This window comes from Homalodisca vitripennis, chromosome 4 (assembly GCF_021130785.1).
Source record: "Homalodisca vitripennis isolate AUS2020 chromosome 4, UT_GWSS_2.1, whole genome shotgun sequence".
Lineage (NCBI taxonomy): Eukaryota > Metazoa > Arthropoda > Insecta > Hemiptera > Cicadellidae > Homalodisca > Homalodisca vitripennis.
The window spans coordinates 198,231,692-198,252,711 of NC_060210.1; the positions used below are offsets into that span (position 1 = coordinate 198,231,692).

At 31.5% G+C, this 21,020-nt stretch overlaps 1 protein-coding gene across 1 annotated transcript; it reads left to right on the plus strand.

The window, feature by feature from the left end:
- On the plus strand, positions 1-14,530 carry LOC124360868. The gene is made up of 5 exons (XM_046814830.1): positions 1-180; positions 10,071-10,222; positions 11,083-11,502; positions 12,795-13,100; positions 14,094-14,530. The coding sequence occupies exons 2-5, from the start codon at positions 10,082-10,084 to the stop codon at positions 14,337-14,339; spliced, it is 1,113 nt and encodes a 370-aa protein (XP_046670786.1). The 5' UTR covers positions 1-180; positions 10,071-10,081; the 3' UTR covers positions 14,340-14,530.
- The last annotated feature ends 6,490 nt before the right edge of the window (positions 14,531-21,020 follow it).

Consider the following 21,020-nt stretch of genomic DNA (forward strand, 5'->3'; position numbering starts at 1 on the left):
AAGAAGAAGGCTTGAGGGCAGGACACTGGGAAGGAGCTTTGAATTTAAACGGTTTTCTTGTTAGTTCGTTAAAGTGCGTTTTATAGACTACGTATATTTTAGAGCAAGAGACCATTATCGTCTAAAAGTAGTGTTATAAAATAAATATCAGATCTGAGGTTACTCACTAACGTTAATCATGTAAGTATATCCTACTTTTATAACCGTAGAAGTAGTAATGAGTAAGATGTAACTCTTTGTCTGTTGCCTGCCCAACTTTGTATTGTTTCACTTCTAAATAAAAATGTATTAACAAATTAAATTTGTTTGAAACATATTTTGTACTTAATATATTTGTAAATATAATCAGCTTAAAACTACATTATTATTATTATTATTAAATAATACATTACAGCAATAAATGTTTGAAATTGCCAAAATGAAGTTAGCCCTAGTGTCATCATAATGAACATGAATTGAGCTATACTTCACTGAATTAAATGTCAAATAACAGTAGTTTTAGGCCTATATTACTATTAAATGCCTATTACTGGCCAATAGTGTTAAAAGTCCTGTTGAACAAGATCCATTAATTTACGGTGACAGTGCCATTTGAAATTAGGCCCTGACTAGCCTACCTCACTATTTTTTAAAGGTTTCAACTTTCTTTAGCCCTTTGGAAATTCTGCAATGACAGTCTCTATCATTATGTGTGTTTTTGCCAAAAAGTGTTTGTGAAAATATTTTGTTATTACATAATAGCATAATATTGTGCTTTAATGTTATTGTGTTAAATTTGCAAAACTAGCCTTACCTACCAATGAGCAGTGAGTTACATTTTCTTCACACACAAAAATGTATTTTGTGCTTTCCCTTACGTTTTTATTTATTAATACCGCCTAGAAGTCTCGTAGTATTCACTGTTAATGGGCCAATTTGAGTTGATCAGGGCAGTAGTATAATAAGGCACCACAACGGTCAAATTCGCAAACCAAATTACAGATTGGAAATACCTAAACTATTGAATACAAAAACAATCTAAGTATAGTAATTTACAATTAGCCTAATTACAGCCAGTTGTTTTTAATGTATTACCTATAGCAATATTGTTCAAAATTAATTCAAAGAAAGTAAAAATCATTTGTCCGAAGTTGTCAGAAATGTTTATCCTTCAAAATAATAAGTAATTCTTATACCCTTTTGTTACATATAATAAATACTCATAGTTTTTAACTCATCATAAAACTATTACTTATAGATATTAAAACAGCTGAAGTTGTGTAAGTAAGACTGCAAAATCATATAGTTGTTCTTTGAACCTAAATATCTCCACAATGGTTATTAGTATTTCAGTCGAATTTTGCTAGTGAGTTTTCTGGAATCTTTTACATTTATGTGCAAATGTTTAATTGAAAATACCTGTAACTTTCTAAATGGGACTCTTTTTGGGTAGGATACGATAAGCGGACCCGGTTTTTTATATCAAAGAATATAGTCATCGATACCTAATATTCGCATCTCAAATCCTAGACTATCAATCGATATAAAAGTACCTATAGTTCTCAATAACAATCATATGTTTTATATTAAAATATGAATTTAATATTTACAGTGATCAACAAATTATTATAACCAAAATTAGGAAAACTGAAGACGACCATATTTGCTCCTCTCACAGTTACAGTTGTTTCTTTCCCACAAATTTCACATAATGGGTTTTTCGGTACCGGTATGAGTCCAACATGTTAAAGCCACGAAAAAGCAACGTCGTGTAGTTTTCTAAAATTGACTGCCATTTTTAATAATCAGAATTACTTATGTAAAATTGAAATATTATCCTACGTGTATTATTTAGAGTGTTTACATCTGTTGATATAGATTATTTAAGTTAATAGTTCAAAATAATTAATCAGTATCGATTGATTATATCGATGGTTATGGTTAAGTAATATGGTTTGCCAATTTCGATATAAAAAACCGGGTCCGCTTATCGTACCCTACCCCTCTTTTTTAATTTGGAGTCTTGGATTCTCACTTGATCCAGCCTATGAGGTAAGTGAGAACCCAGGTGATACTAGGCCATATACATATTTTAAAATATAACTGAGGTAAACGAAAGAACAGAAATTTCACACTGAATATGGAGGTATTTTTATTCTTAACCTTGTTCCAATATGAAGATATACGTGTTTAAAGATGGTGGTGTCCGCACAAAGTAAAATATTGAAATTGGTTTTTTTTTTTTTCAAAATGATATGAAAACCATTTTTATTAATTTACTATCTTATAAAAAAAAAACTACTTAAAAACAAATAAACATTAGGCCTAACTGCTTAAGAAAAACTGAACAAACATTGTTCTCTTCTATTGGATGTTATAAGACCAAAAAGATATATTGAGAATGAGATCTCCAAATCTTGCAGGTCTCGGCTCTTCTAGAAACACTAACACGTCCTCATTAGGTATGTCTGAAAAATCTTAAATGACCAACAAAAAAATTTGTAGAATTTCTATTATCATCATTTTTTGTGATAAATTTAACAGTCGACTTATTAGAATGTTTATATATTCCAATAATTTGTCCGACAAAATGCTTACACTTTGGTTTTATCAGGTTAACCTAACTAAAACCCAGTCACCAACCTTTTTTCCAGAAGCTACTTTTGTTGACAACATTTCTTGGTTGATGACATTTTCTTCTTCTATAACTATTTCTTGAGCTAAATCTTCAAAGGTTGGACTTTCGGACTGATTGATGGTCTCACTTACCCCTTGTCAGATTCTCATTTACCCCAGTACAATTTTTTCATGGGGCAAATGAAACTTCTGCAACAATGAAGAGCTTAGAAAAAACATAATTTTTTACATCTTTTACCTGCATTCCTCAAGAAGATCCGAGATATCACGTTCCTCTATGTTAAATATTATTATTAATGGGTAGTTTTAAAATGTGTCTCATTTAAAAAACTATGAATTTAAAACAAGTCACTTGCTAAACTTAGTACGTAAGTTAAAATTCAAACGTTTAGTAAGTTGGCTCAAATTCTCTGTTAAACTTGTTTATTAATAATAATAAATACAAATTATACACATCGATAGAGTGGATAGAGGGAGGGAGGGGGAGAGATTTACCTATGTAAAATTGCAACACTGGGTAAATTCTTTATCGAGGTTTCAAGATTCAAAATTCTTTATTCGTACATAGTACAGCGTGTACATGAAAGTGTCAATAAGTTTTTTACCGTTCTAAGGTATTTTATACGTTCTAAGTGTATTTGAGAATTGCTTTATAAATTTGTGTAATTTAGTAACTAAATTGTAAAACAGTGTGTAAGGGCATGTCCATGGTAACTCACGTTACATTTCAAACATGGGTCCTAAGTTATTTGGTTGAAACATTTTAATTTTTAAAGCATAATATTAAGCAAAAATATCTTGCAGTATTAAGCAAGAATTATACACATTGGCCAGATTTCAACTTCCCGAGACTAAAAATTAAGGTAATAATAATTCTCTAGTTTCGGTAACTCATGTTACACAAAAAGGACGTCATAATTTGAAAGCAAAACTTTAACATGAAACAACTTTTGTCCTAAATATTTTAATTTTCTTAATCTAAATACTTAAGATTGGCTCAAGAGTTTGTAGTTTAACTGTGACAACTACAACAATAAGAACTGAAAAACACAATTTTAATAATATACTATTGACCTAATTGACAGTAAACTCACGTTACAGTAACTCATGTTACATTCATAGATTACAATAAGACCAAATAGATGGGCTATGCCTATCTTGCCAACATTGGGGCAGGTGAAGCCAGGTCCGCCATGTTGTCGTGGGATAGAAACTCAAAACTACGCTCCGATTTGTGTAAAAATTCAGTTCTCCCGTTTCAATCAACTCGTGATCTACCCTACTTAGAATAAAGAAAATACTTTGAAAACTTTGTATGAGTGAAGCCAATAAGCTATGGATGCCTGTGGTATCATTCAAATGTTCAAAAAAATTATTTTTGCAATTTAAATAATTAAATAAAGTCGAGAATTATGTTTACAATTTTAAAACTTGACATAAAAAAGTTAGTCGGCTGCTACTTTTGCCGTTTTTTTGGTCAGGCAAGTTTAAAAAACGGTGGAAAATGTTGTTGAATAGTTGAAGTTTTCGGAACATATTTTCTTTTTTAATTAGCTCTTATAGTTTGGCCAGAAAGTTATTGTTTGTGAGACGTTAGTTAACGAGTGCCGCGACCGCTTGGAGCTCAACACTCCGTGCCGGGCCATCTGTTTCCTCGTATCGTACATTATAGATATTATAAAAAAGTGAGTAGAACACCCTTTATTTGTACTTGTTTACAGTAATTACTTCAAATAAAATCACATAAGTTATGTAATTAAGGAAGGAATTCAATCTGAGTCAATACTCTAAACAAGTACAACTAAGAGTTTATTTGCTATTTATATTTTGCATATATACTATAATATGAGCAAAGTTTGTATATGTGGGTAAATTATTAGATGAGGGAAACATGACTTTAAACCTTATAATCATTCAGCTCAAAATATCCAAAATAAAAAATATCTAAAGTTTATGTTTACATATTGTAACAAAGTGTATAAAGGTTTAATAAAATATTTTGTTAAGTCTGTAAACATTTATTATACAATTAGTAAGGCAATAAGTAAGATTTATAGATGAATTATAATAAAGTATGGAAAATTACTTAATGTACATAAAATATAGTTTCAACTTTTCAACTCAGTTAATTAATTGTAACTAATCTGTAATACTCAGTTGAGAAGAGGAGGAAGTTTAAGTTATATATTATAAATGTTAGTGTATTGACCTTCGTTTATTGACGCTTTATCAAAAAGTCTGAATTCTGAGAAATTGATCCTGAAGGAACAATCTTCTGGTTGAAAGTTTAATTTTTCCTTTTTATTGAAGCATCCAAAAGCAACAAATGACATAGGCATTGTGTGTTTGTGAAGACAACATCATCCCACAACATAAACAAGTTAAACAAGAGTAAAACTACAAGATGTTTAGCAACTCGCCGGAAGCACACGCGTCAGTAAGCGGTAGTGTTATAGCAGGTCACTACAGTAAGCTCGACAAGAGCGAAGTGATGAGCGGGGGTGCAAGGCGACGCTCCTCAGTAGGGTGACTCACGCCCGCGCCGCCATATTGTTGAGTATTAGGTGGCTTCACCTGTGAGCACCCGATGTCCTATCTATTGGGTCTTATTGTAATCTATGGTTACATTGTGTCTCTTTCCTAAGGACATTTGTTATTTGTAGAAATAAATTTTGTTATGTAATTTTATATATTGAATTGTGTTTAATAACTACTTTAGTATCAGTACACTTAATTATTTTAGTTTGGCATAATTAAATATTTGTTTTTAATTGTAAAAATAATACAAACTTTTTACCAGTGTAAAAAAACAAGTTTTATTATTTCTAAAAACAACATATTTTTTACTTTAGGCCTGTTCTATAACTTCCAGTTTGTATTTTTCTTATAACACAACCATGAAAGAATAAAAAGATAAGATCTAATAACTTTATGGTAATTATAGACTACATTTTTACATGGCTTGTATATATAAAGAATATTCACTAACGCTTAAAAACAATTAGACAGTCTGTGTAGCTAAAATTTTACTTTTCTCTGATATTTATTTTGTTTTTTAAAATAATAATAATATTTTCCACCTTTCTTTTTAATTTCTGGAAGAGGCAGAACACTCAAAATTTTCTCCAAGTTTGACGAAAGTAACATCATTTTCGATCGGTTTGAATGTATAACAGTTTTTATCACTTTTCAAACACATTAATTCAATGTCTCCAAACTTGTCAATTTACCACTTTGGCAAATAGCAACATAATTAAATGTATCCAAATAGTCTTTTTCACTTAAAATTGCACAAGGACAAAAGTTCCACTTTTGATGCTTTCTTTTCTAATTAGTTCACTAGAAATCACTTCACCAGAAACATAAGAGTCATCACTGTACACCAGATTTTATATAGAATATTTCTTTACTGTTCCACTACTTGTCGAAGGAAACAATTGGGTCATTAACAGGCACTTCATATATTTTCTTGCTTAGTAGAAAAGTTTGAAGATTATTTCTTAATCTTAAAATATTATAGATTAATTTTTTAGGCTTAATATTAATCTTACCTCCTACTAAACTACCCAGAACTGTACATTTTGGGAATATTTAGGAACCAAAATAAAAGACAAAGGTTTACTTCGAGAACTCACTTCTAGGTTGAAGTGGTAACTCACGTTACAACATTTTGGTGTGTACTTGAAGTGGGTTTAATAAAATCAAATAATAATTTCCTGAATAAAAAGATTTATATAAGCTTATAAGGTAAGGTTATCTAAATTAAATGCAAGTTTTATATTTATTAAAATCATAAGATCAAACCCAAAATATTGGAACAAATTTCGGTAACTCATGTTACACTTATATTTAGAAGTATGTTTGAACAATTAAAACAGGCATTATATTCTGACCCAATACAAATATAAATATCACCATAATTATTTAATTGTTTTGAGTTTAACTATGTTAAGTGAAATGAAATGAAATGAAATGAAATGAAATATGTTTATTGTCCTTAATCAACAGTAGTTGCAATAGACATAGTCAAATGTACACAGCCTTAGTGTAATCTTAGATATTAAAGGTTACATGTCAAATTATATAGGTCAAATAGAATAGATTTGTAGTCAACAAAAGTGAATAAGATTATGGTAAATCTACATTTAAAATGTATAAACAATACGTGTAATAAGTTTAAAACATATAAATGAATAAAACCTATAAATAAATTAAACACACAAATAAATACAAAGATTCAAGTAAAAAACACATATTTACATAATATCTTGGATTACAATTTTATGGAATAGAAATTCCCATTTTCAAATTCAGCCTGCACTATAAAAATACTTGACTAATCAGCCAATTTTTCGGGTCAAATAAAATACATCTATAGTCAACAAAAGTGAATAAGATAAGGTAAATCTGCATTTAAAATGTATAACACATTTAAGTGTAATAAGTTAAAAACATATAAATGAATAAAACCTATAAATAAATTAAAACACACAAAATAAATACAAAGATTCAAGTTAAAAAACACATATTTACATAATATCTTGGATTAAAATTTTATAGAATAGAAATTCCCATTTTCAAATTCAGCTACACTATATAAAATGCTTGACTAATCAGCCAATTTTTAATTTTTGTTTTAAAAGCGTTAATTGGAAGATTTCTAATGTTCAAGGGCAATTTATTAAAAAGTTTTATACAAATAAAGCTAAAAGACTTTTGGGTTTTTACTCAGTCTAGCATATCTTACATCCAATAGATCTTGACCTCTGGTATTGTAATAGTGGATTGAACCTCTTGAAACAAAACTATTTAAGTTTTCCTTGACATGGGTGAGACTGTAGAAGATAAATAGACTAGGTAATGTGGAGTATTTTAGCTCAGGAAATATAGTTCGACATGAATCTCTATCCCCAGACCTTTTATACACCTGACCACTTTTTTTTGCCACATGAAAACTTCTTGAGCTCCACTGGAATTACCCCAAAGAGTAATACCATAAAGTAAACGTGAATGAAAAAATGCATAATAAGCTTGGGTCACTAAATTAAATGAGTACACATTTTTAATTTACGGATCAGAAATAAAACTCTAGAAAGGCAAGTACATAAATGCTTTGTAATGAATGTCCCACATCAATTTAGAATCCAAATTAATTCCAAGAAGTTTAACTGTCTTATGATGAGTAGATTTACTTAAACTAAAGATGATTTCTTCAGTTTTATCATTATTTAAGATAAGATTATTGGATGAAAACCAAAGATCACAACGCTCCTTCATGTAATCAATGACCAATTCATTACGTTCTCGATCAGGACTAGATGTATAAAGTGTGGTGTCATCAGCATAAAGAAGGCACTTTTCTGGAAGAAAATTAGGTAAGTCATTTACAAAAAATTATGAAAAGAAAGGGACCAAGGACAGAGCCCTGTGGAACCCCCCTCGTCACCATCCTCAGGTCCGATCTTTGGTCTCCAAGTTTTACAAATTGTGACCTGTATACCAAATAAGATTTCATAAAAGATAATTCAACATTCTCCAAGCCATAGAAAATTAAGCTTTTCTAGAAGTTCTTTATGTGGAACAAGGTCAAAAAGCTTTACTAAGGTCTAAAAGTAATGTTCTAGTTTCTTCGTTGTGTTCAAAACCCTCCATAAACATTGAAAACCAGATTTTCAACCGCCTTAATGGTAGATAATCCTCTTCTAAATCCAAACTGAGCAGAAGTAAGAAAATGGTTTGTTTCAAAGTAGGTTTCTAACTGATCCTTAACAATGGACTCTATCAGCTTGGATATTACTGGCACAAGAGCAATCGGACGGTAATTATTTACACTGAGCCTATCACTTTTTTGAAAATGGGACTTACAGCTGTTACCTTTAAACAGTTGGGGAAAAACTCCCTCTGAAAAACTCCAGTTGGATTAGAATCGTTAAAGGAATGAGCAAAAAACTAAACCTAACTTCTTGAGAACATAATTTGAAAGCCCATTAAACATCTTCTGCCTTTGAATTTACTTAGACTACTTATACATTTATTCACAGTAACACAATCTACAAAGTTAAATTTAAAATACAGTTTAGGATCCTTTACAGGTTTAAACAGACTGTAAAATTTTCAAGTGGGGTTGCAATTTTATCAATAGGGAAAACCTTGTTGGTTGTTATTACCAACATTAACAAAATAATTGTTAAACTCAGTAGCACTAATGGGTAAATTTGGAGTGCTTTGTTTAATTAAACGACCAGTTTCCTTATTGATTATCTTCCAGGCTGCTTTACATTTATTTTGGAGATTTCAGAATGAAATCTGCATTAGATTGTTTCTTGGCTTTTACTATTTCTGATCTGTACAATTTTTTTAGCCTAGAATAATATTCCTTATATTTAGAACATGGTCTAGCTTTGTATTTTTCATGACATATTACAAGAAAAGATTTAATTTTTCCTAAGTACGGAGTGTACCAGTTTTTTTGGGCTACTGAGGGTTTTTCCTTATTTTTACAATTTTTTTTCCTTAAAGGGACAACAGTTATTAAACCTGTGACCACTAAATCGTTAATAAAAAGTTCAAATGCTTCATTTGTATTCTTACAGTATGAGAAAAATGTTTCCCAATCAGAACTACCCAGACCATTAAATAGGGCAGATACAGCTTTTTCATTGAGCACCCTATAAGTATAGCTAATATCTGATGTGGTAGCATCAGTAAAATTTGGGAAGGTCAGTAATTAAAGACAATTTGTTTAAGTCAACATTTAAAGAGCTTGTTTTGTATATTAGTATTAACTCCAATATATAAACAATGTTTAAAGTGCTATGAATAAATATCTTTACAGTAAACTCACGTTACAGAAAAAACTTATATGAAAAATTCCTGCAAATGAAACAAATTAAAAAATTTAAAAAAATAGTACCATATTGTAATAGTTTTTCTTAAATAGAATTTGTTTTATTATTGTTATTGGTTGTTTATTACATAAGTAAACTTGAAAAATCTGTAATTTTGGTAACTCACGTTACATGAAGTAAGGTTTAAAACATAAGTAATAGAAAAGAACAATTCTTAACCTAAATGTAAAAAAAGCATATTTTTTAGTTATCTTTTGTTCTGAAGATGGCTTCTTGGTACTGGCCACCTTCTAGATTAATGTATAATCAGTTATAAAATTGAGATGTGAGACTTAACAAACAGCCATCAATGAACTCTGCTAACAGGTGTTAACTAAAGACAAAATACCAACAAAAATAAAATTTTTCCTCTAAAAAGCCAATGCTGCTAACATTGCTCAGGATAATCTTTATCTGAAAACATTCAAACCTAGGTTATTTCATAAAAATATTTTTTATGAAATATCTAATATATTATTTGTCCTGTGTTTTACATGGACATACCCGTAACTCGTTTTTGTTATATTTAATTTCTTTTTTTTTAATGGCTTAAATGTTTCATTTCAGAAATATAAACAATGGGAGCCCAAATGACAAAGGAACTAGGATTGTACAATGAAGAAGAAAAAGTGTGCACTCCCGTTGGTCCTCAGAGGTACAGGCTGCTAAACAGTGACCCCCGCTCAGTGACAGTTGGCATCGCACGCACTCCAATACAGGTAAGCTATCATATATGTTCAATACAATGCAGTAATCAAGAAATGCCTTTTTCAGTACTCAACGGGACAACAGACAATCTATAACTAGAAAATATAAGTAATTGTTCCAATCTGTACATTGTTAAATCATCATTGGAAGTGCCGATGGCCGAGCAGTCTGAGTTAGTGATAGTGCAGGATCAAATCCTGTCTGTGACCGTTGCACTTTTTATCAATACCATCGACCTTGTACTGTATAAACTCTTTCCCTTATTCTGTTTGATAAGATCCTCCTCACACAGGCCAGTGGACCATGAGTACAGACAAAATGGGATCGACCTCTCCTTTTTCTTTAAAAACATTTAAAAAATAAAAAAATCATATCCTAATCCCTAAATACTCCTGTAATACCTGAATATGTTACATCCAGAAATTATAAATGTTGAAAGTACTGCATTACGTACTTTCAGCCAATGGCGCAGTGTAGTGGGTACGGCGGTTATCGCAAGATAACCAGATCAAGCAACGCCGAGCGTGGCTGCTGCTTGGACAGGTGACCGCTGAGCGATCCTGTCCTTGCAAGCGGCCCGCCTGCCCGGCCATTGGTGGTGGTTCGGAAGTCACCTTTAAGCCGTTGGTCCCCAGGTTAAGTGTTAGAGAGGGCTTCTTAGCCCTAACTTCGCCTGGTAAAATAAGACATTCTTTACTTTTACTTTACTTTTTATTACGTGGAAGTTTATCTTCATTAGTTATTTGATATGTAAATTAAATCTTAGTGCCAGAAACTAACAAGTCGCATAGCAATATTACTTATATAACATATTGTTTGATTGTTGGGCAAAAATTACTATAAAAATTAAATGCTAAATTATTACTTTTAGGTGGAGTGTACACCCACAGGGGTGAAAACCATAACCAATGCGGTTGAATGCACGCCTACAGGAGTGAAAACCATAACCAATGCGGTTGAATGCACGCCTACAGGAGTGAAAACAGTATCCAAGACCAAGAGTTTTAGTGAAGCGGCTAGTTTTACAGAAGACACAGAAAACCAGAGTTACATAGATAATGACAGTGGTTACAAAGAGGAGGCGAAAGATGACGAAAGCATTGTCATGGAAGAAACAAAAGCTAGCCCAGTAGAACGTGAAACAAGATATTTAGAGACAGACATTGACAAGTTGGACTCACCAGCTACTATTGCGAGTGCCACTCTAACACCACTAATGAAAGAAGACAAATCACACTTCGTATGTGACGTGAGGTCTCCGTCATTCGACATAGCTCGTACCCCAGTACTGGTAAGTATTACGTGTACTTCTGTATCGCTTGAGAACGCAACTGTTGCTGTAGCAGATTTGTACTCTATGATAATATTGTAACTTAACTATTCAATATCAGAAATCCAATTTATACGTTTTTACTGTGATTTTTTCTCTTCTCACCTGTATATAACGTAAAACTGGTGATAAAATACTGTATAACGTTAGGCAACAGTTGCACTGTATTTGTTATTCTCGACTGTCTGTAATTGATCCGAAACTGAACATCATTTTGCACTTAGTTTACAAAAGGCCTTTGAAATGCATGGTGCATGTTCCGTGCTTATCGTATAAACGACCTTCACTCAGCAACAGGGGGAGGGGAGCACCCTTTGTCTAACTCCGACCACCTGCTCCTCAGTTCTGTGGCTCCTACAGAGCCATAACCAAACATATCCGTGGCTTGTATTACTGCTTTCTCGGTTGTCACCAGTGCGCATTTATTATGTATCTCGTTATTATTCTTTTACAATGAAATAAAAATTCATTTCAAATAAACAGTTCTTTTTTATTTGTATCAATAAATACGCTAATTTTAAGTACGCCTATTTTATACTTTTTTTGCTTTTACCTTTTATAATTTAGCTATAATAAAAATTAGCTTTGAACTTAAAGAAACCAAATTTATTTGCTTGTCTTGTGGCGGGAGAAGAGTTGACATCTTTTACACCTGTTGGATATCTATAATTGGAATTTAAATTTTGTTTCTTTAAATTGCCAAATTTTATGTTTTTGTTTTCTTATAATATTTAACATAATTATTTGTAAAAAAAAGTCATTACAAAAGTTAGATTATATTTCATTACTTCCAAAAATACCTCCATGAATCTGAATTCAAATGTAACTTTAAACAGATTAACATAAAAGATTTTTAAGTTAACTTCACGCCTAGGAAGAAAAAAAGGAAATTGATATACAGGGCTCTAAGGATTGGAGTAGTCATTTGTTAAATTTCAAAATCCAATTAATTTGTGTTGATTAAAACCTTCTATTGTATGTACATTCTCAAGATTTAAATAATATACTTACAAAGGTCTACCTCTTCATTTCTTCAGTTTCTTGATATATATATATATATATCTCAATGGTTTAAATGAGTCTCATATTAGTTAAATTTAGGAAATGATCTGCATATTAAGGGGTACATGGTTTGGAAAAGTCCTTTATTGTTAATCCCTCAAAACTCCTGTAAAAAAACTTGTCATATTTTATACAGTGCTGAAACTATTTTTTGAGCGTTTAGATTAACCAATAACGTATCTGTTCTTTAGGTGGAATGTACACCAGAGTTATTCGCTCTGCACTCACGTATTGACAGTCTCAGTTTCTGTGACTTTGACGTTCAAATGGAGGATCCGTCAGTGATAGTCTCTGAAGACGACCAAACCCCGCAGCATAACGAGTCCTCCGTCAATAACTGGCTGATCAACGTTGATACTAAACCTGGCAACGAAACACCGTTCAATAACTCTTTTGCAGAGAGTCCCAAACAGGTGGCTCGGAAACAGAAGGAACTCAATGCGATGAAGAAGCAACTCTTCTTCACTCCTGATGTGAAACAGATCGCCAAGCCCAAGGTGAGCTTCTGTTGTGGTTAAAAAGTGTACAGACATAATGCAGCTAAGGTTAAGGAGGGCATATTCTACCAATCCTAACTCACTAATCCTGTAATTTTTTGTTGAAAGTGGTTCATGATTTGATGTCAGTAAAATGAGTAATTTTTATGTAACAATTGTAAGGTAATAATCTTTAATAATATACAAAACATTTGAGTAGCTTATGTAGTAAATGAAGACAGTGATGGCAATGATAAATACCCACATTTTGGGAGACTGTGAACCAAAAGGCAGACATTAAAAGCTATAAAAATTGGTGGTAATATTTGAGAAAACCAACATTTGAGCACAAGTGTCATGAGTTTTCAGACTAAAATACTGCATATGACAACGTTCTGACAAAACTAAAGTGAACAAAAAATAAATAATTGACCAAAAAAATTGACCCAATTTGTGGAAAATTGTTGATAAATACTTCACACGAATAATCCACCAGTTTAGAGACTTCATTTACAATTATTTTAAGTAGTTCAATCTTAAGCCTAATTTTAACATGTCAACTCGTTGATCACGTGATCGTCGACTACAGTAAGCTGTCTAGGTAATAATTTCACAAGTTTTGGTGATTTATTGGCAACTGGTCTCTCTAACCATTTGCCTGTTGAATTTTTTTTTTAAATCAGAAAATTCATCTAAAAAATGTTTTGAAGTTCTAAACGCTATTGAAAACAAAACAAATATTTGTCATTTTCTTGAACATCCTACGGATGTTTCATGATCCTAAAACGTTTCCTCTTAAAACTATAACTTTTTAGATCTTTAAAAATTAGAAATATTTCACATTACATTATATAGTTTAGAATTTTCATTCTTTCCTTCAATAAAAAACCATTTTTAAATTATAAATTTTCTAGCATTTTTAATATTATGGCTTTATTTTAATTGAGTATATCTATACATATATATTATCTTGAATTGTATTTTATTGTTAACTAAATAATTCATATATTTTAGCCTCGTACTCCCTTGGGAGATCTACAAGCTAGCCAACTGCAGGACTCTCCTCTCAAGCTGGTCCGCAGCAAGCAGTGGCGCAACATCGCAGAAGAGAGGCAGCGCCGCGGGCTGTTAGACTCAGAGAACACACCCCCCAACCTGACTCTTCCTCCTCTCTCCAAGGTCTCTTCTGCACCGGGCAAAATGTTGGAGCGCAAACGAAGTAAAATCAACTGGGACGAAGAAAATGTGATGTTAATTTAAGATTTTGACCTCTAAATAATTAACATGTTGGTTAATTTATTGCATAATATTATTGAATGTACTGCACTTTTTTCTACATGTATATAACATTTACTAATGGTGTGTTTTTTATATTCTTCAATGTCAGCTCTTTTTGTATGAACTGGAATAAGAGATTGTATATTTTACTGTAATAAAGTATTTTATTTTTATCCCCGAGTTTTCATTGACCGTATTTTGTAATTGAATCAGATCAAATAATTTGCCTGCTCTGTATGTGTTTTACCGCACTGTTTTTTATACATTTCCTTTTCAAATTTAACAATATTAAAAACTGACTTAGGTAAGTATAAGTTTGACACAAAGTAGCAACATCGTTATAAAGTTGACCAACAATCGCTAAATACAGTTTGAAGATTCTGCCACAGTGCACACGAGAACTCAATGCAGTAATCAAATGTTCTTTATTTGAACGAAATGAGGTAAATCTCAAACTAGAGTTTGCCATGACATATATATATATATATATATATGTGTGTGTCATGTCAGTTATATATATATATATATATATAAAACTGGATGAGAAACGCTTCATTATATGGTCAGTGGAATACGGTCTCCAAAAATCCTGGATATATTCTAGCAACTTGCTCATCATGGGGGTGGTGCAATTAAAGTAATTGAAAATTAAACCAACTGTCCCAAACTGTTCAGAATTTTCGAGGGGAGTAAATAAATCCTTTATAATGGTGTCATTTTATATACAGCTGGATAGTAAAACAGAGTTTTCTAAAAAAAAACTAACTAATTGTTCAGGCAGAGAACATTAAACAAGACACATTGTAATGGAAAGAAATTTATTTGTTGAATATTATATACTACTAGTTGTTACCGTAAATAAATAAAAAAAAAAAATAATATAAATGCTCTATATATATATCACCTATTTTCTTTACAAATTTCCTTTTCAGATTTATTTTCTATTTTTAGTAGATCAAATTTTAAATACATTAATTAAAAAACTAACTTCAGAACACCAAAAGTACAATTAAAAGTTTTACAGTGTGCAATAACATAGAAAATATTATTTTGTTTCCAATAATTCAACCAATTGTTATAGGAAATGATGCACAAATAAATAAAATACAATAAATGCATTAAAAAAAACCATGCACACAGCACCAGAAGCTACTTCATTTCATGTCAGAAACTCGTAAATCTAGCTTTTGATGCTTTTCAAATTCTATTTATAAATTTATTTACAAAAATCCTTGCAAAATACATGTATCACATTCTATGGTGAAAATAGGTGTGTTAGTGCGGTGGCCGAATTTAGTCCGCCACTGCGCATAACGTCACTCACAGACCACATGGTGTTGCAGCTGTTTGGCCGGGATTAATACAGTTTATGTTAATTGGAAGACTTTCTTCTATGGGGCGGCCTACTGCCATGTACTTAAGCCTCAAGGTCCTTTTGCGCACCACGGAAGCACATCATGAGGCCGATCAGTCTATGGTTTCAGCAGTTCTACAAACCGCCAAATTCACCACCCTTGTCCAAACTACTGAAGATGGCATACCGCTCCCTTGCTATTGTAGGACAATCAAAGAGCAGGTGTTCAGCAGTTTCCTCCTGCTCGTCACACATTCTACAGAGCGGATCCTCCCGAAGGATACCGACTCTGTGAAGATGCTTCCTCAGGTGACCATGTCCCGTGATCAGACCTATAACCCGAGAAGACATCGATCTACTTAGTGAGAGAAGGTCCGACGCCACCCTGGGGGAAGGCGACTGTAGATTCTGCTCATTGTCATACCCAGATGCAGCCTCCACATTCTCTCATGTTCAGTGTGAACCCATTCCGAGACAGCCCCAAAGGATTCACACCTATAAATGCTGAGGTCCCTGGACGCTGAGCCCAAGTTAGCCAGGACATCAGCTCTTTCATTCCCAGGGATCCCTTCATGACCAGGAACCCAACAAACGGTAACAACATTGAATCTGGCAAGGGAAGAAACGACTTGATAGCAAACCCAGACATGTTTGAGTTGAATACACAGGAGTCCAATGCTGCCTGGCTATCTGTGAAAATATTGATCGCCTTACTCCTATTCCGCAAACGAAGATTCTCACAAGCACACTCCATTAATAAAGTAGTATCAAACAAAAAATACACTTTAATTGTGCTAAGTGAGATTTTGGATTAGTAGTGATGAATTACATCTTTATGCACTACCTGGTTACAGTACTTATGCTAATTGCAATAACAATTATAGAGCAGGTGGTGTTGTGTGTTTTGTTGATGAATCAATAGACTGCAAAGAAATCTTGTTATCAAATAATATGACTTCTGCCGATGCCCTTTTACTTGAAGTCAAATTAAATAATATGTTTTTTAAATTAGTCTGCTTATATAGATTACAAAATGTACATGAGAACTCCTTTTTGCTTGAACTTACTCAACTTGTCACTGAAATTAAGAAATAACGTTATTTATATTGGTGATATAAATATTAAACTTACTAGAGGAAAACACAGTAACGTATTCTTACAAGGATATTTTAATAGTAATGGTTTTGTTTCCTTGATAAATAAACCTACTAGAATTACTGATAATTCACGAACCAATATTGATCATATCTTTGTTAGAAATAGATATATAAATACATTCTATAGTGATGTATTTGAGTTAGGTATTACCGACCACTGTGTTTTGGGACTTAAATTTAGTAAGCAGACAATAGAGACTATTTGATAATAGCGTTGTTAATGCATTTAAGTATAAAATAGACTATAATAAGGTTAAGATTGAATTAAGAAACATTGATTGGAGTGAAGTGTACTTTGAAAACGATGTCAATTTATGTTATGATAGGTTTTATAAAAATTCTAGATAATATTATAATTAATAGTAACAGGATAGTTTCTTTAGACTGTAAACTGAGGAAAGCCAAGTTGCTGAGCCCGTGGATTACATCAAAACTACTTAAAAAAATTTTGGAAAACGAAAAAAACTTTTTAAAATCTCGAAAAGAAAGACCGTATGATACAGAATTTATTAACTATTTTAAAACATTCTCCACAAACTTAAAATCTGAAATTGATTTTGTAAAAAATAATTATTATTCAAATATGTTAGAAAACTGTAAAGGAGACATTTCACAACAATGGAAAATAGTCAAATAGCTTAACTGGAGGCAACAAAGATAAATGCGTCGACCGAGTTGAGCTTGATAACGCGACATTGATAACGGAGCCGCTCTCTATTGCCCAGGTAATCAATAGGCATCTTATCTCAGTACAGTCAGTCCAACAAGGTTCAGCACCCTCTAATGAAACATTCCTACCCGTGTCATACGTAATTCCTTCTTTATAACTCCTACCACCGTGGATGAAAGTAACAGCTGTTGTTCATAGTCTAAAAAACAAAAAATCCACTGGCTATGACAAAATTAACGTTTGTCTGTTGAAAAATATAATAAAAGAAATTGCGCCAGTTTTGGTTTATATCATTTAATAACAGTTTTTTCTAGTGGTATTTTCCCAGAAAGTTTAAAACTAAGTTTCAATAGTACCTATTTTAAAAAAAACCAAATTCTTATAAACTAGACGATCTAAGACCTATTAGTCTTCTTTCTGTTTTTTCTAAATTAATTGAGAAAATTATGTTGATAAGGTTAACCAAATTTCTTAATATATCACAATTTTTTAGTGACAAACAATTTGGTTTTATTAGGGGCCAGATCGACAGAAAGTGCTTTAATAAATGTAACTGAACTAATTTTTAATGGCTTAAATTCAAAACAAAAAACAACGGGGCTTATTTGTCGATTTCAGAAAAGCTTTTGACATGGTAGATCATGAGATTCTTTTAAACAAAATTAGAGGCTGCTGGTATCAGAGGAATAGCTCTGAATTGGTTCCACAGTTTTATTACCGGAAGAAGACAGCAGGTAAAGATAAATAATAACTTTAGTGATCCACTCATAGTTCAAAACAGGTGTCCCGCAAGGGTCAACGACCTCTGCCACTCTTTTCTTAATTTTTATAAATGACTTATTAGATATTAATTTTAAAGGAAAATATAAATGCTTTTGCAGACGATATAGCTCTATTCTACACTGGAAAAGATTCTGGCCTTCTTACTAATTCAATTAACTCTGATCTCCTACTATTAAGAAAATGGTGTTTAATAAATAAAATGCAAGTGAATGTCAGTAAAAACAAATTTTGTAAATTTTGGTTTTTTTGGTTTTGACTTTCCTTCTCCTTTAATTTTCCATTCACTAAACTGCAATTTTCAATTATGTAGCTGTCAACTTTGAAAAAGTGAAATCAATAAAATATTTGGGTCTTTTGCTTGATGAGAAACTTACCTTTGAAACCGCACATTTTAGACTTGCACTCAAAATTAAGATCACAAATAAGAAAATTTTATTTTTTAAGAAATTTTTTGTAATTCTAATCTTTTAAGAACCCTTTATTTTGCATTAATCAATTCAAAAATACAGTATGCTCTACCTTGCTGGGGGGTGGGGTACTTACAAACTTTAATAGATAGATAAGAACAACTCAAAATTTTTTTCTTCGAATAATTCTTAAAAAATCTAAACGAACAAGCTCGTTCCCTTTATTTCAAGAGCTACAAATCCTACCTGTTCAACATCTCTTTATATTTAAGGTCCTGAGACTGTTTTTGTTAGGAGCGGAAATAGAGAAAGTATTATACCAAATGACCATATTTACAGTACGAGAAGCTTCGTAAATAAATCGTTTAAAACTACCAAAAGTCAACAGATCTATTTTCCGTCATTCCATTCAATACCTAGGCCCTAAATTTTTCAACCAACTTCCGCTTCAAATAAAGAAACTCAACCAATATGAAGTACTTTTGTTAAAAAGACAGTCGCTTGGCTTTATGGTCAGAAGGATGTAAGGTGTTTCACCAACGTGCTAGAGTAGTGGTTTTCAAGCATGTTTTAATGAATATCTCTGCCCACAGATGCTACAGCGGGCATACAACTTGTAATAAGCATAATGCTAGACTCTAATTAGTTTATTTTAGATAATTTAGTTTAGATTTTAGTTTAGATTAACTAACTAATCAGTTAATTAATCATAGGACTGGTTGCTGATTAAGGAATTGGAATTTATATATGTTTGTAATTGGCCAAACTACTTGTAAAATTGGCCAGTTTTTTTTCTCAATGGTTCAAATAATTGTATTGTGGAATTTCTATATGGGAAATAAATTCATTTATTCATTTATTCATTTATTCATTATAAATACAGTCATTTAATACTCTCCCCCCCAAATAAATACAGTCAAGAGCTTGTCTGTGAGCTGTCTGCAATAAAATTAACATTGAAAAAACTTCTTTCTATATTGTTGGAATCTACAGACCAAATAACAATTTTGACTAAGCATTAGAAATTGTATCAACCACCCTTGACTCTATATGTACGTGGAATAGCCCAACTGTAATTATGGGTGACATCAATATTGACTGTATGTATGTCATTGCTCATCTATTTCTCTTTCCAAATTTTTCTATTTCTTTTTTTTTATATACAAATAACTTGTATTTAGCAACACAGCTGACAACAAAATAAGGTTTTTCATAGTAACATTTGAGAAGTCAAATGCACTTAAAATTATACGTAAATTGATTATTTTGGTATAGTGGCTTGTCTGATTTAATAAATTTGTAATAAACTGCTGTCTGGTCATATAAGGGTGGAAAAGGGATTATTTTTTTCTACGAATACTAATTTCCTTTGGTAGTTTTTTTTAATTAGTGCAATGTTAACTATCATATTTTGAATCTATGGTGTAAAATAATAAATTCCATAACTATACTATTTAGTTAAAATTTACTAAAATTACTTTGCATATGAAGTATTATTTCCAGTATTTACATTCAGCTGTGCAAAATTGAACAAAAGTATGAAAGTTTATACAATTATTTTTAGAACTTGTAAGAATAAGTAGCTAAATATATTTCACAAGACATAATATTGTAACACAGTTGAACCCACCAAAAAATTTTACGCTGCCAAAGATTTTATAACATTCTTCTAACTTTGATTTTCTTTAAGTACTGAAGCACTATTTTTAGATGCTGGTTACAATAAAGCATTCTAAGGTATTTGCAGTCCCGATTAAAAAGGTTACACATTTTGAACCCATATTAATTTCATCTTCAACATAGCTGTTGAATATTCAACATCAACTTTTAAGATTTTGTCTTATTTCATGCTCCATAAGATGTTTTGTTACTATTTTTTAACATAAAAAAGAACATTTAGGTTGATTTCAAAGAAATCTGCATATTTTTGTCTTTAGTTGTCTTTTTAGATATTTATTACATGCTTATACCTGGACAAACAAAAAATTATTTTTATAACATATTTTGTAATTACATAAGCCAAGCTTAAAAATTACTTTATGTAATAAATCCTGAATTATTAGAATTATATGCTCATCCCTGATCATTAGTCCTGGGAATCTCAACATTAGCACATTTCGAACAAAAAACATCTGTAATTCTTATATTACTTTAAACTTTTGTATATGATTTTGGATTGAGACTGATAAGACAACAAAAAGTCAACAGTAATAAAAAATTACAAAACATTTAAAACCATCTCCAACTATTCATTCTTAATGTACAATATAAACACTGTAAATAAAATACTTG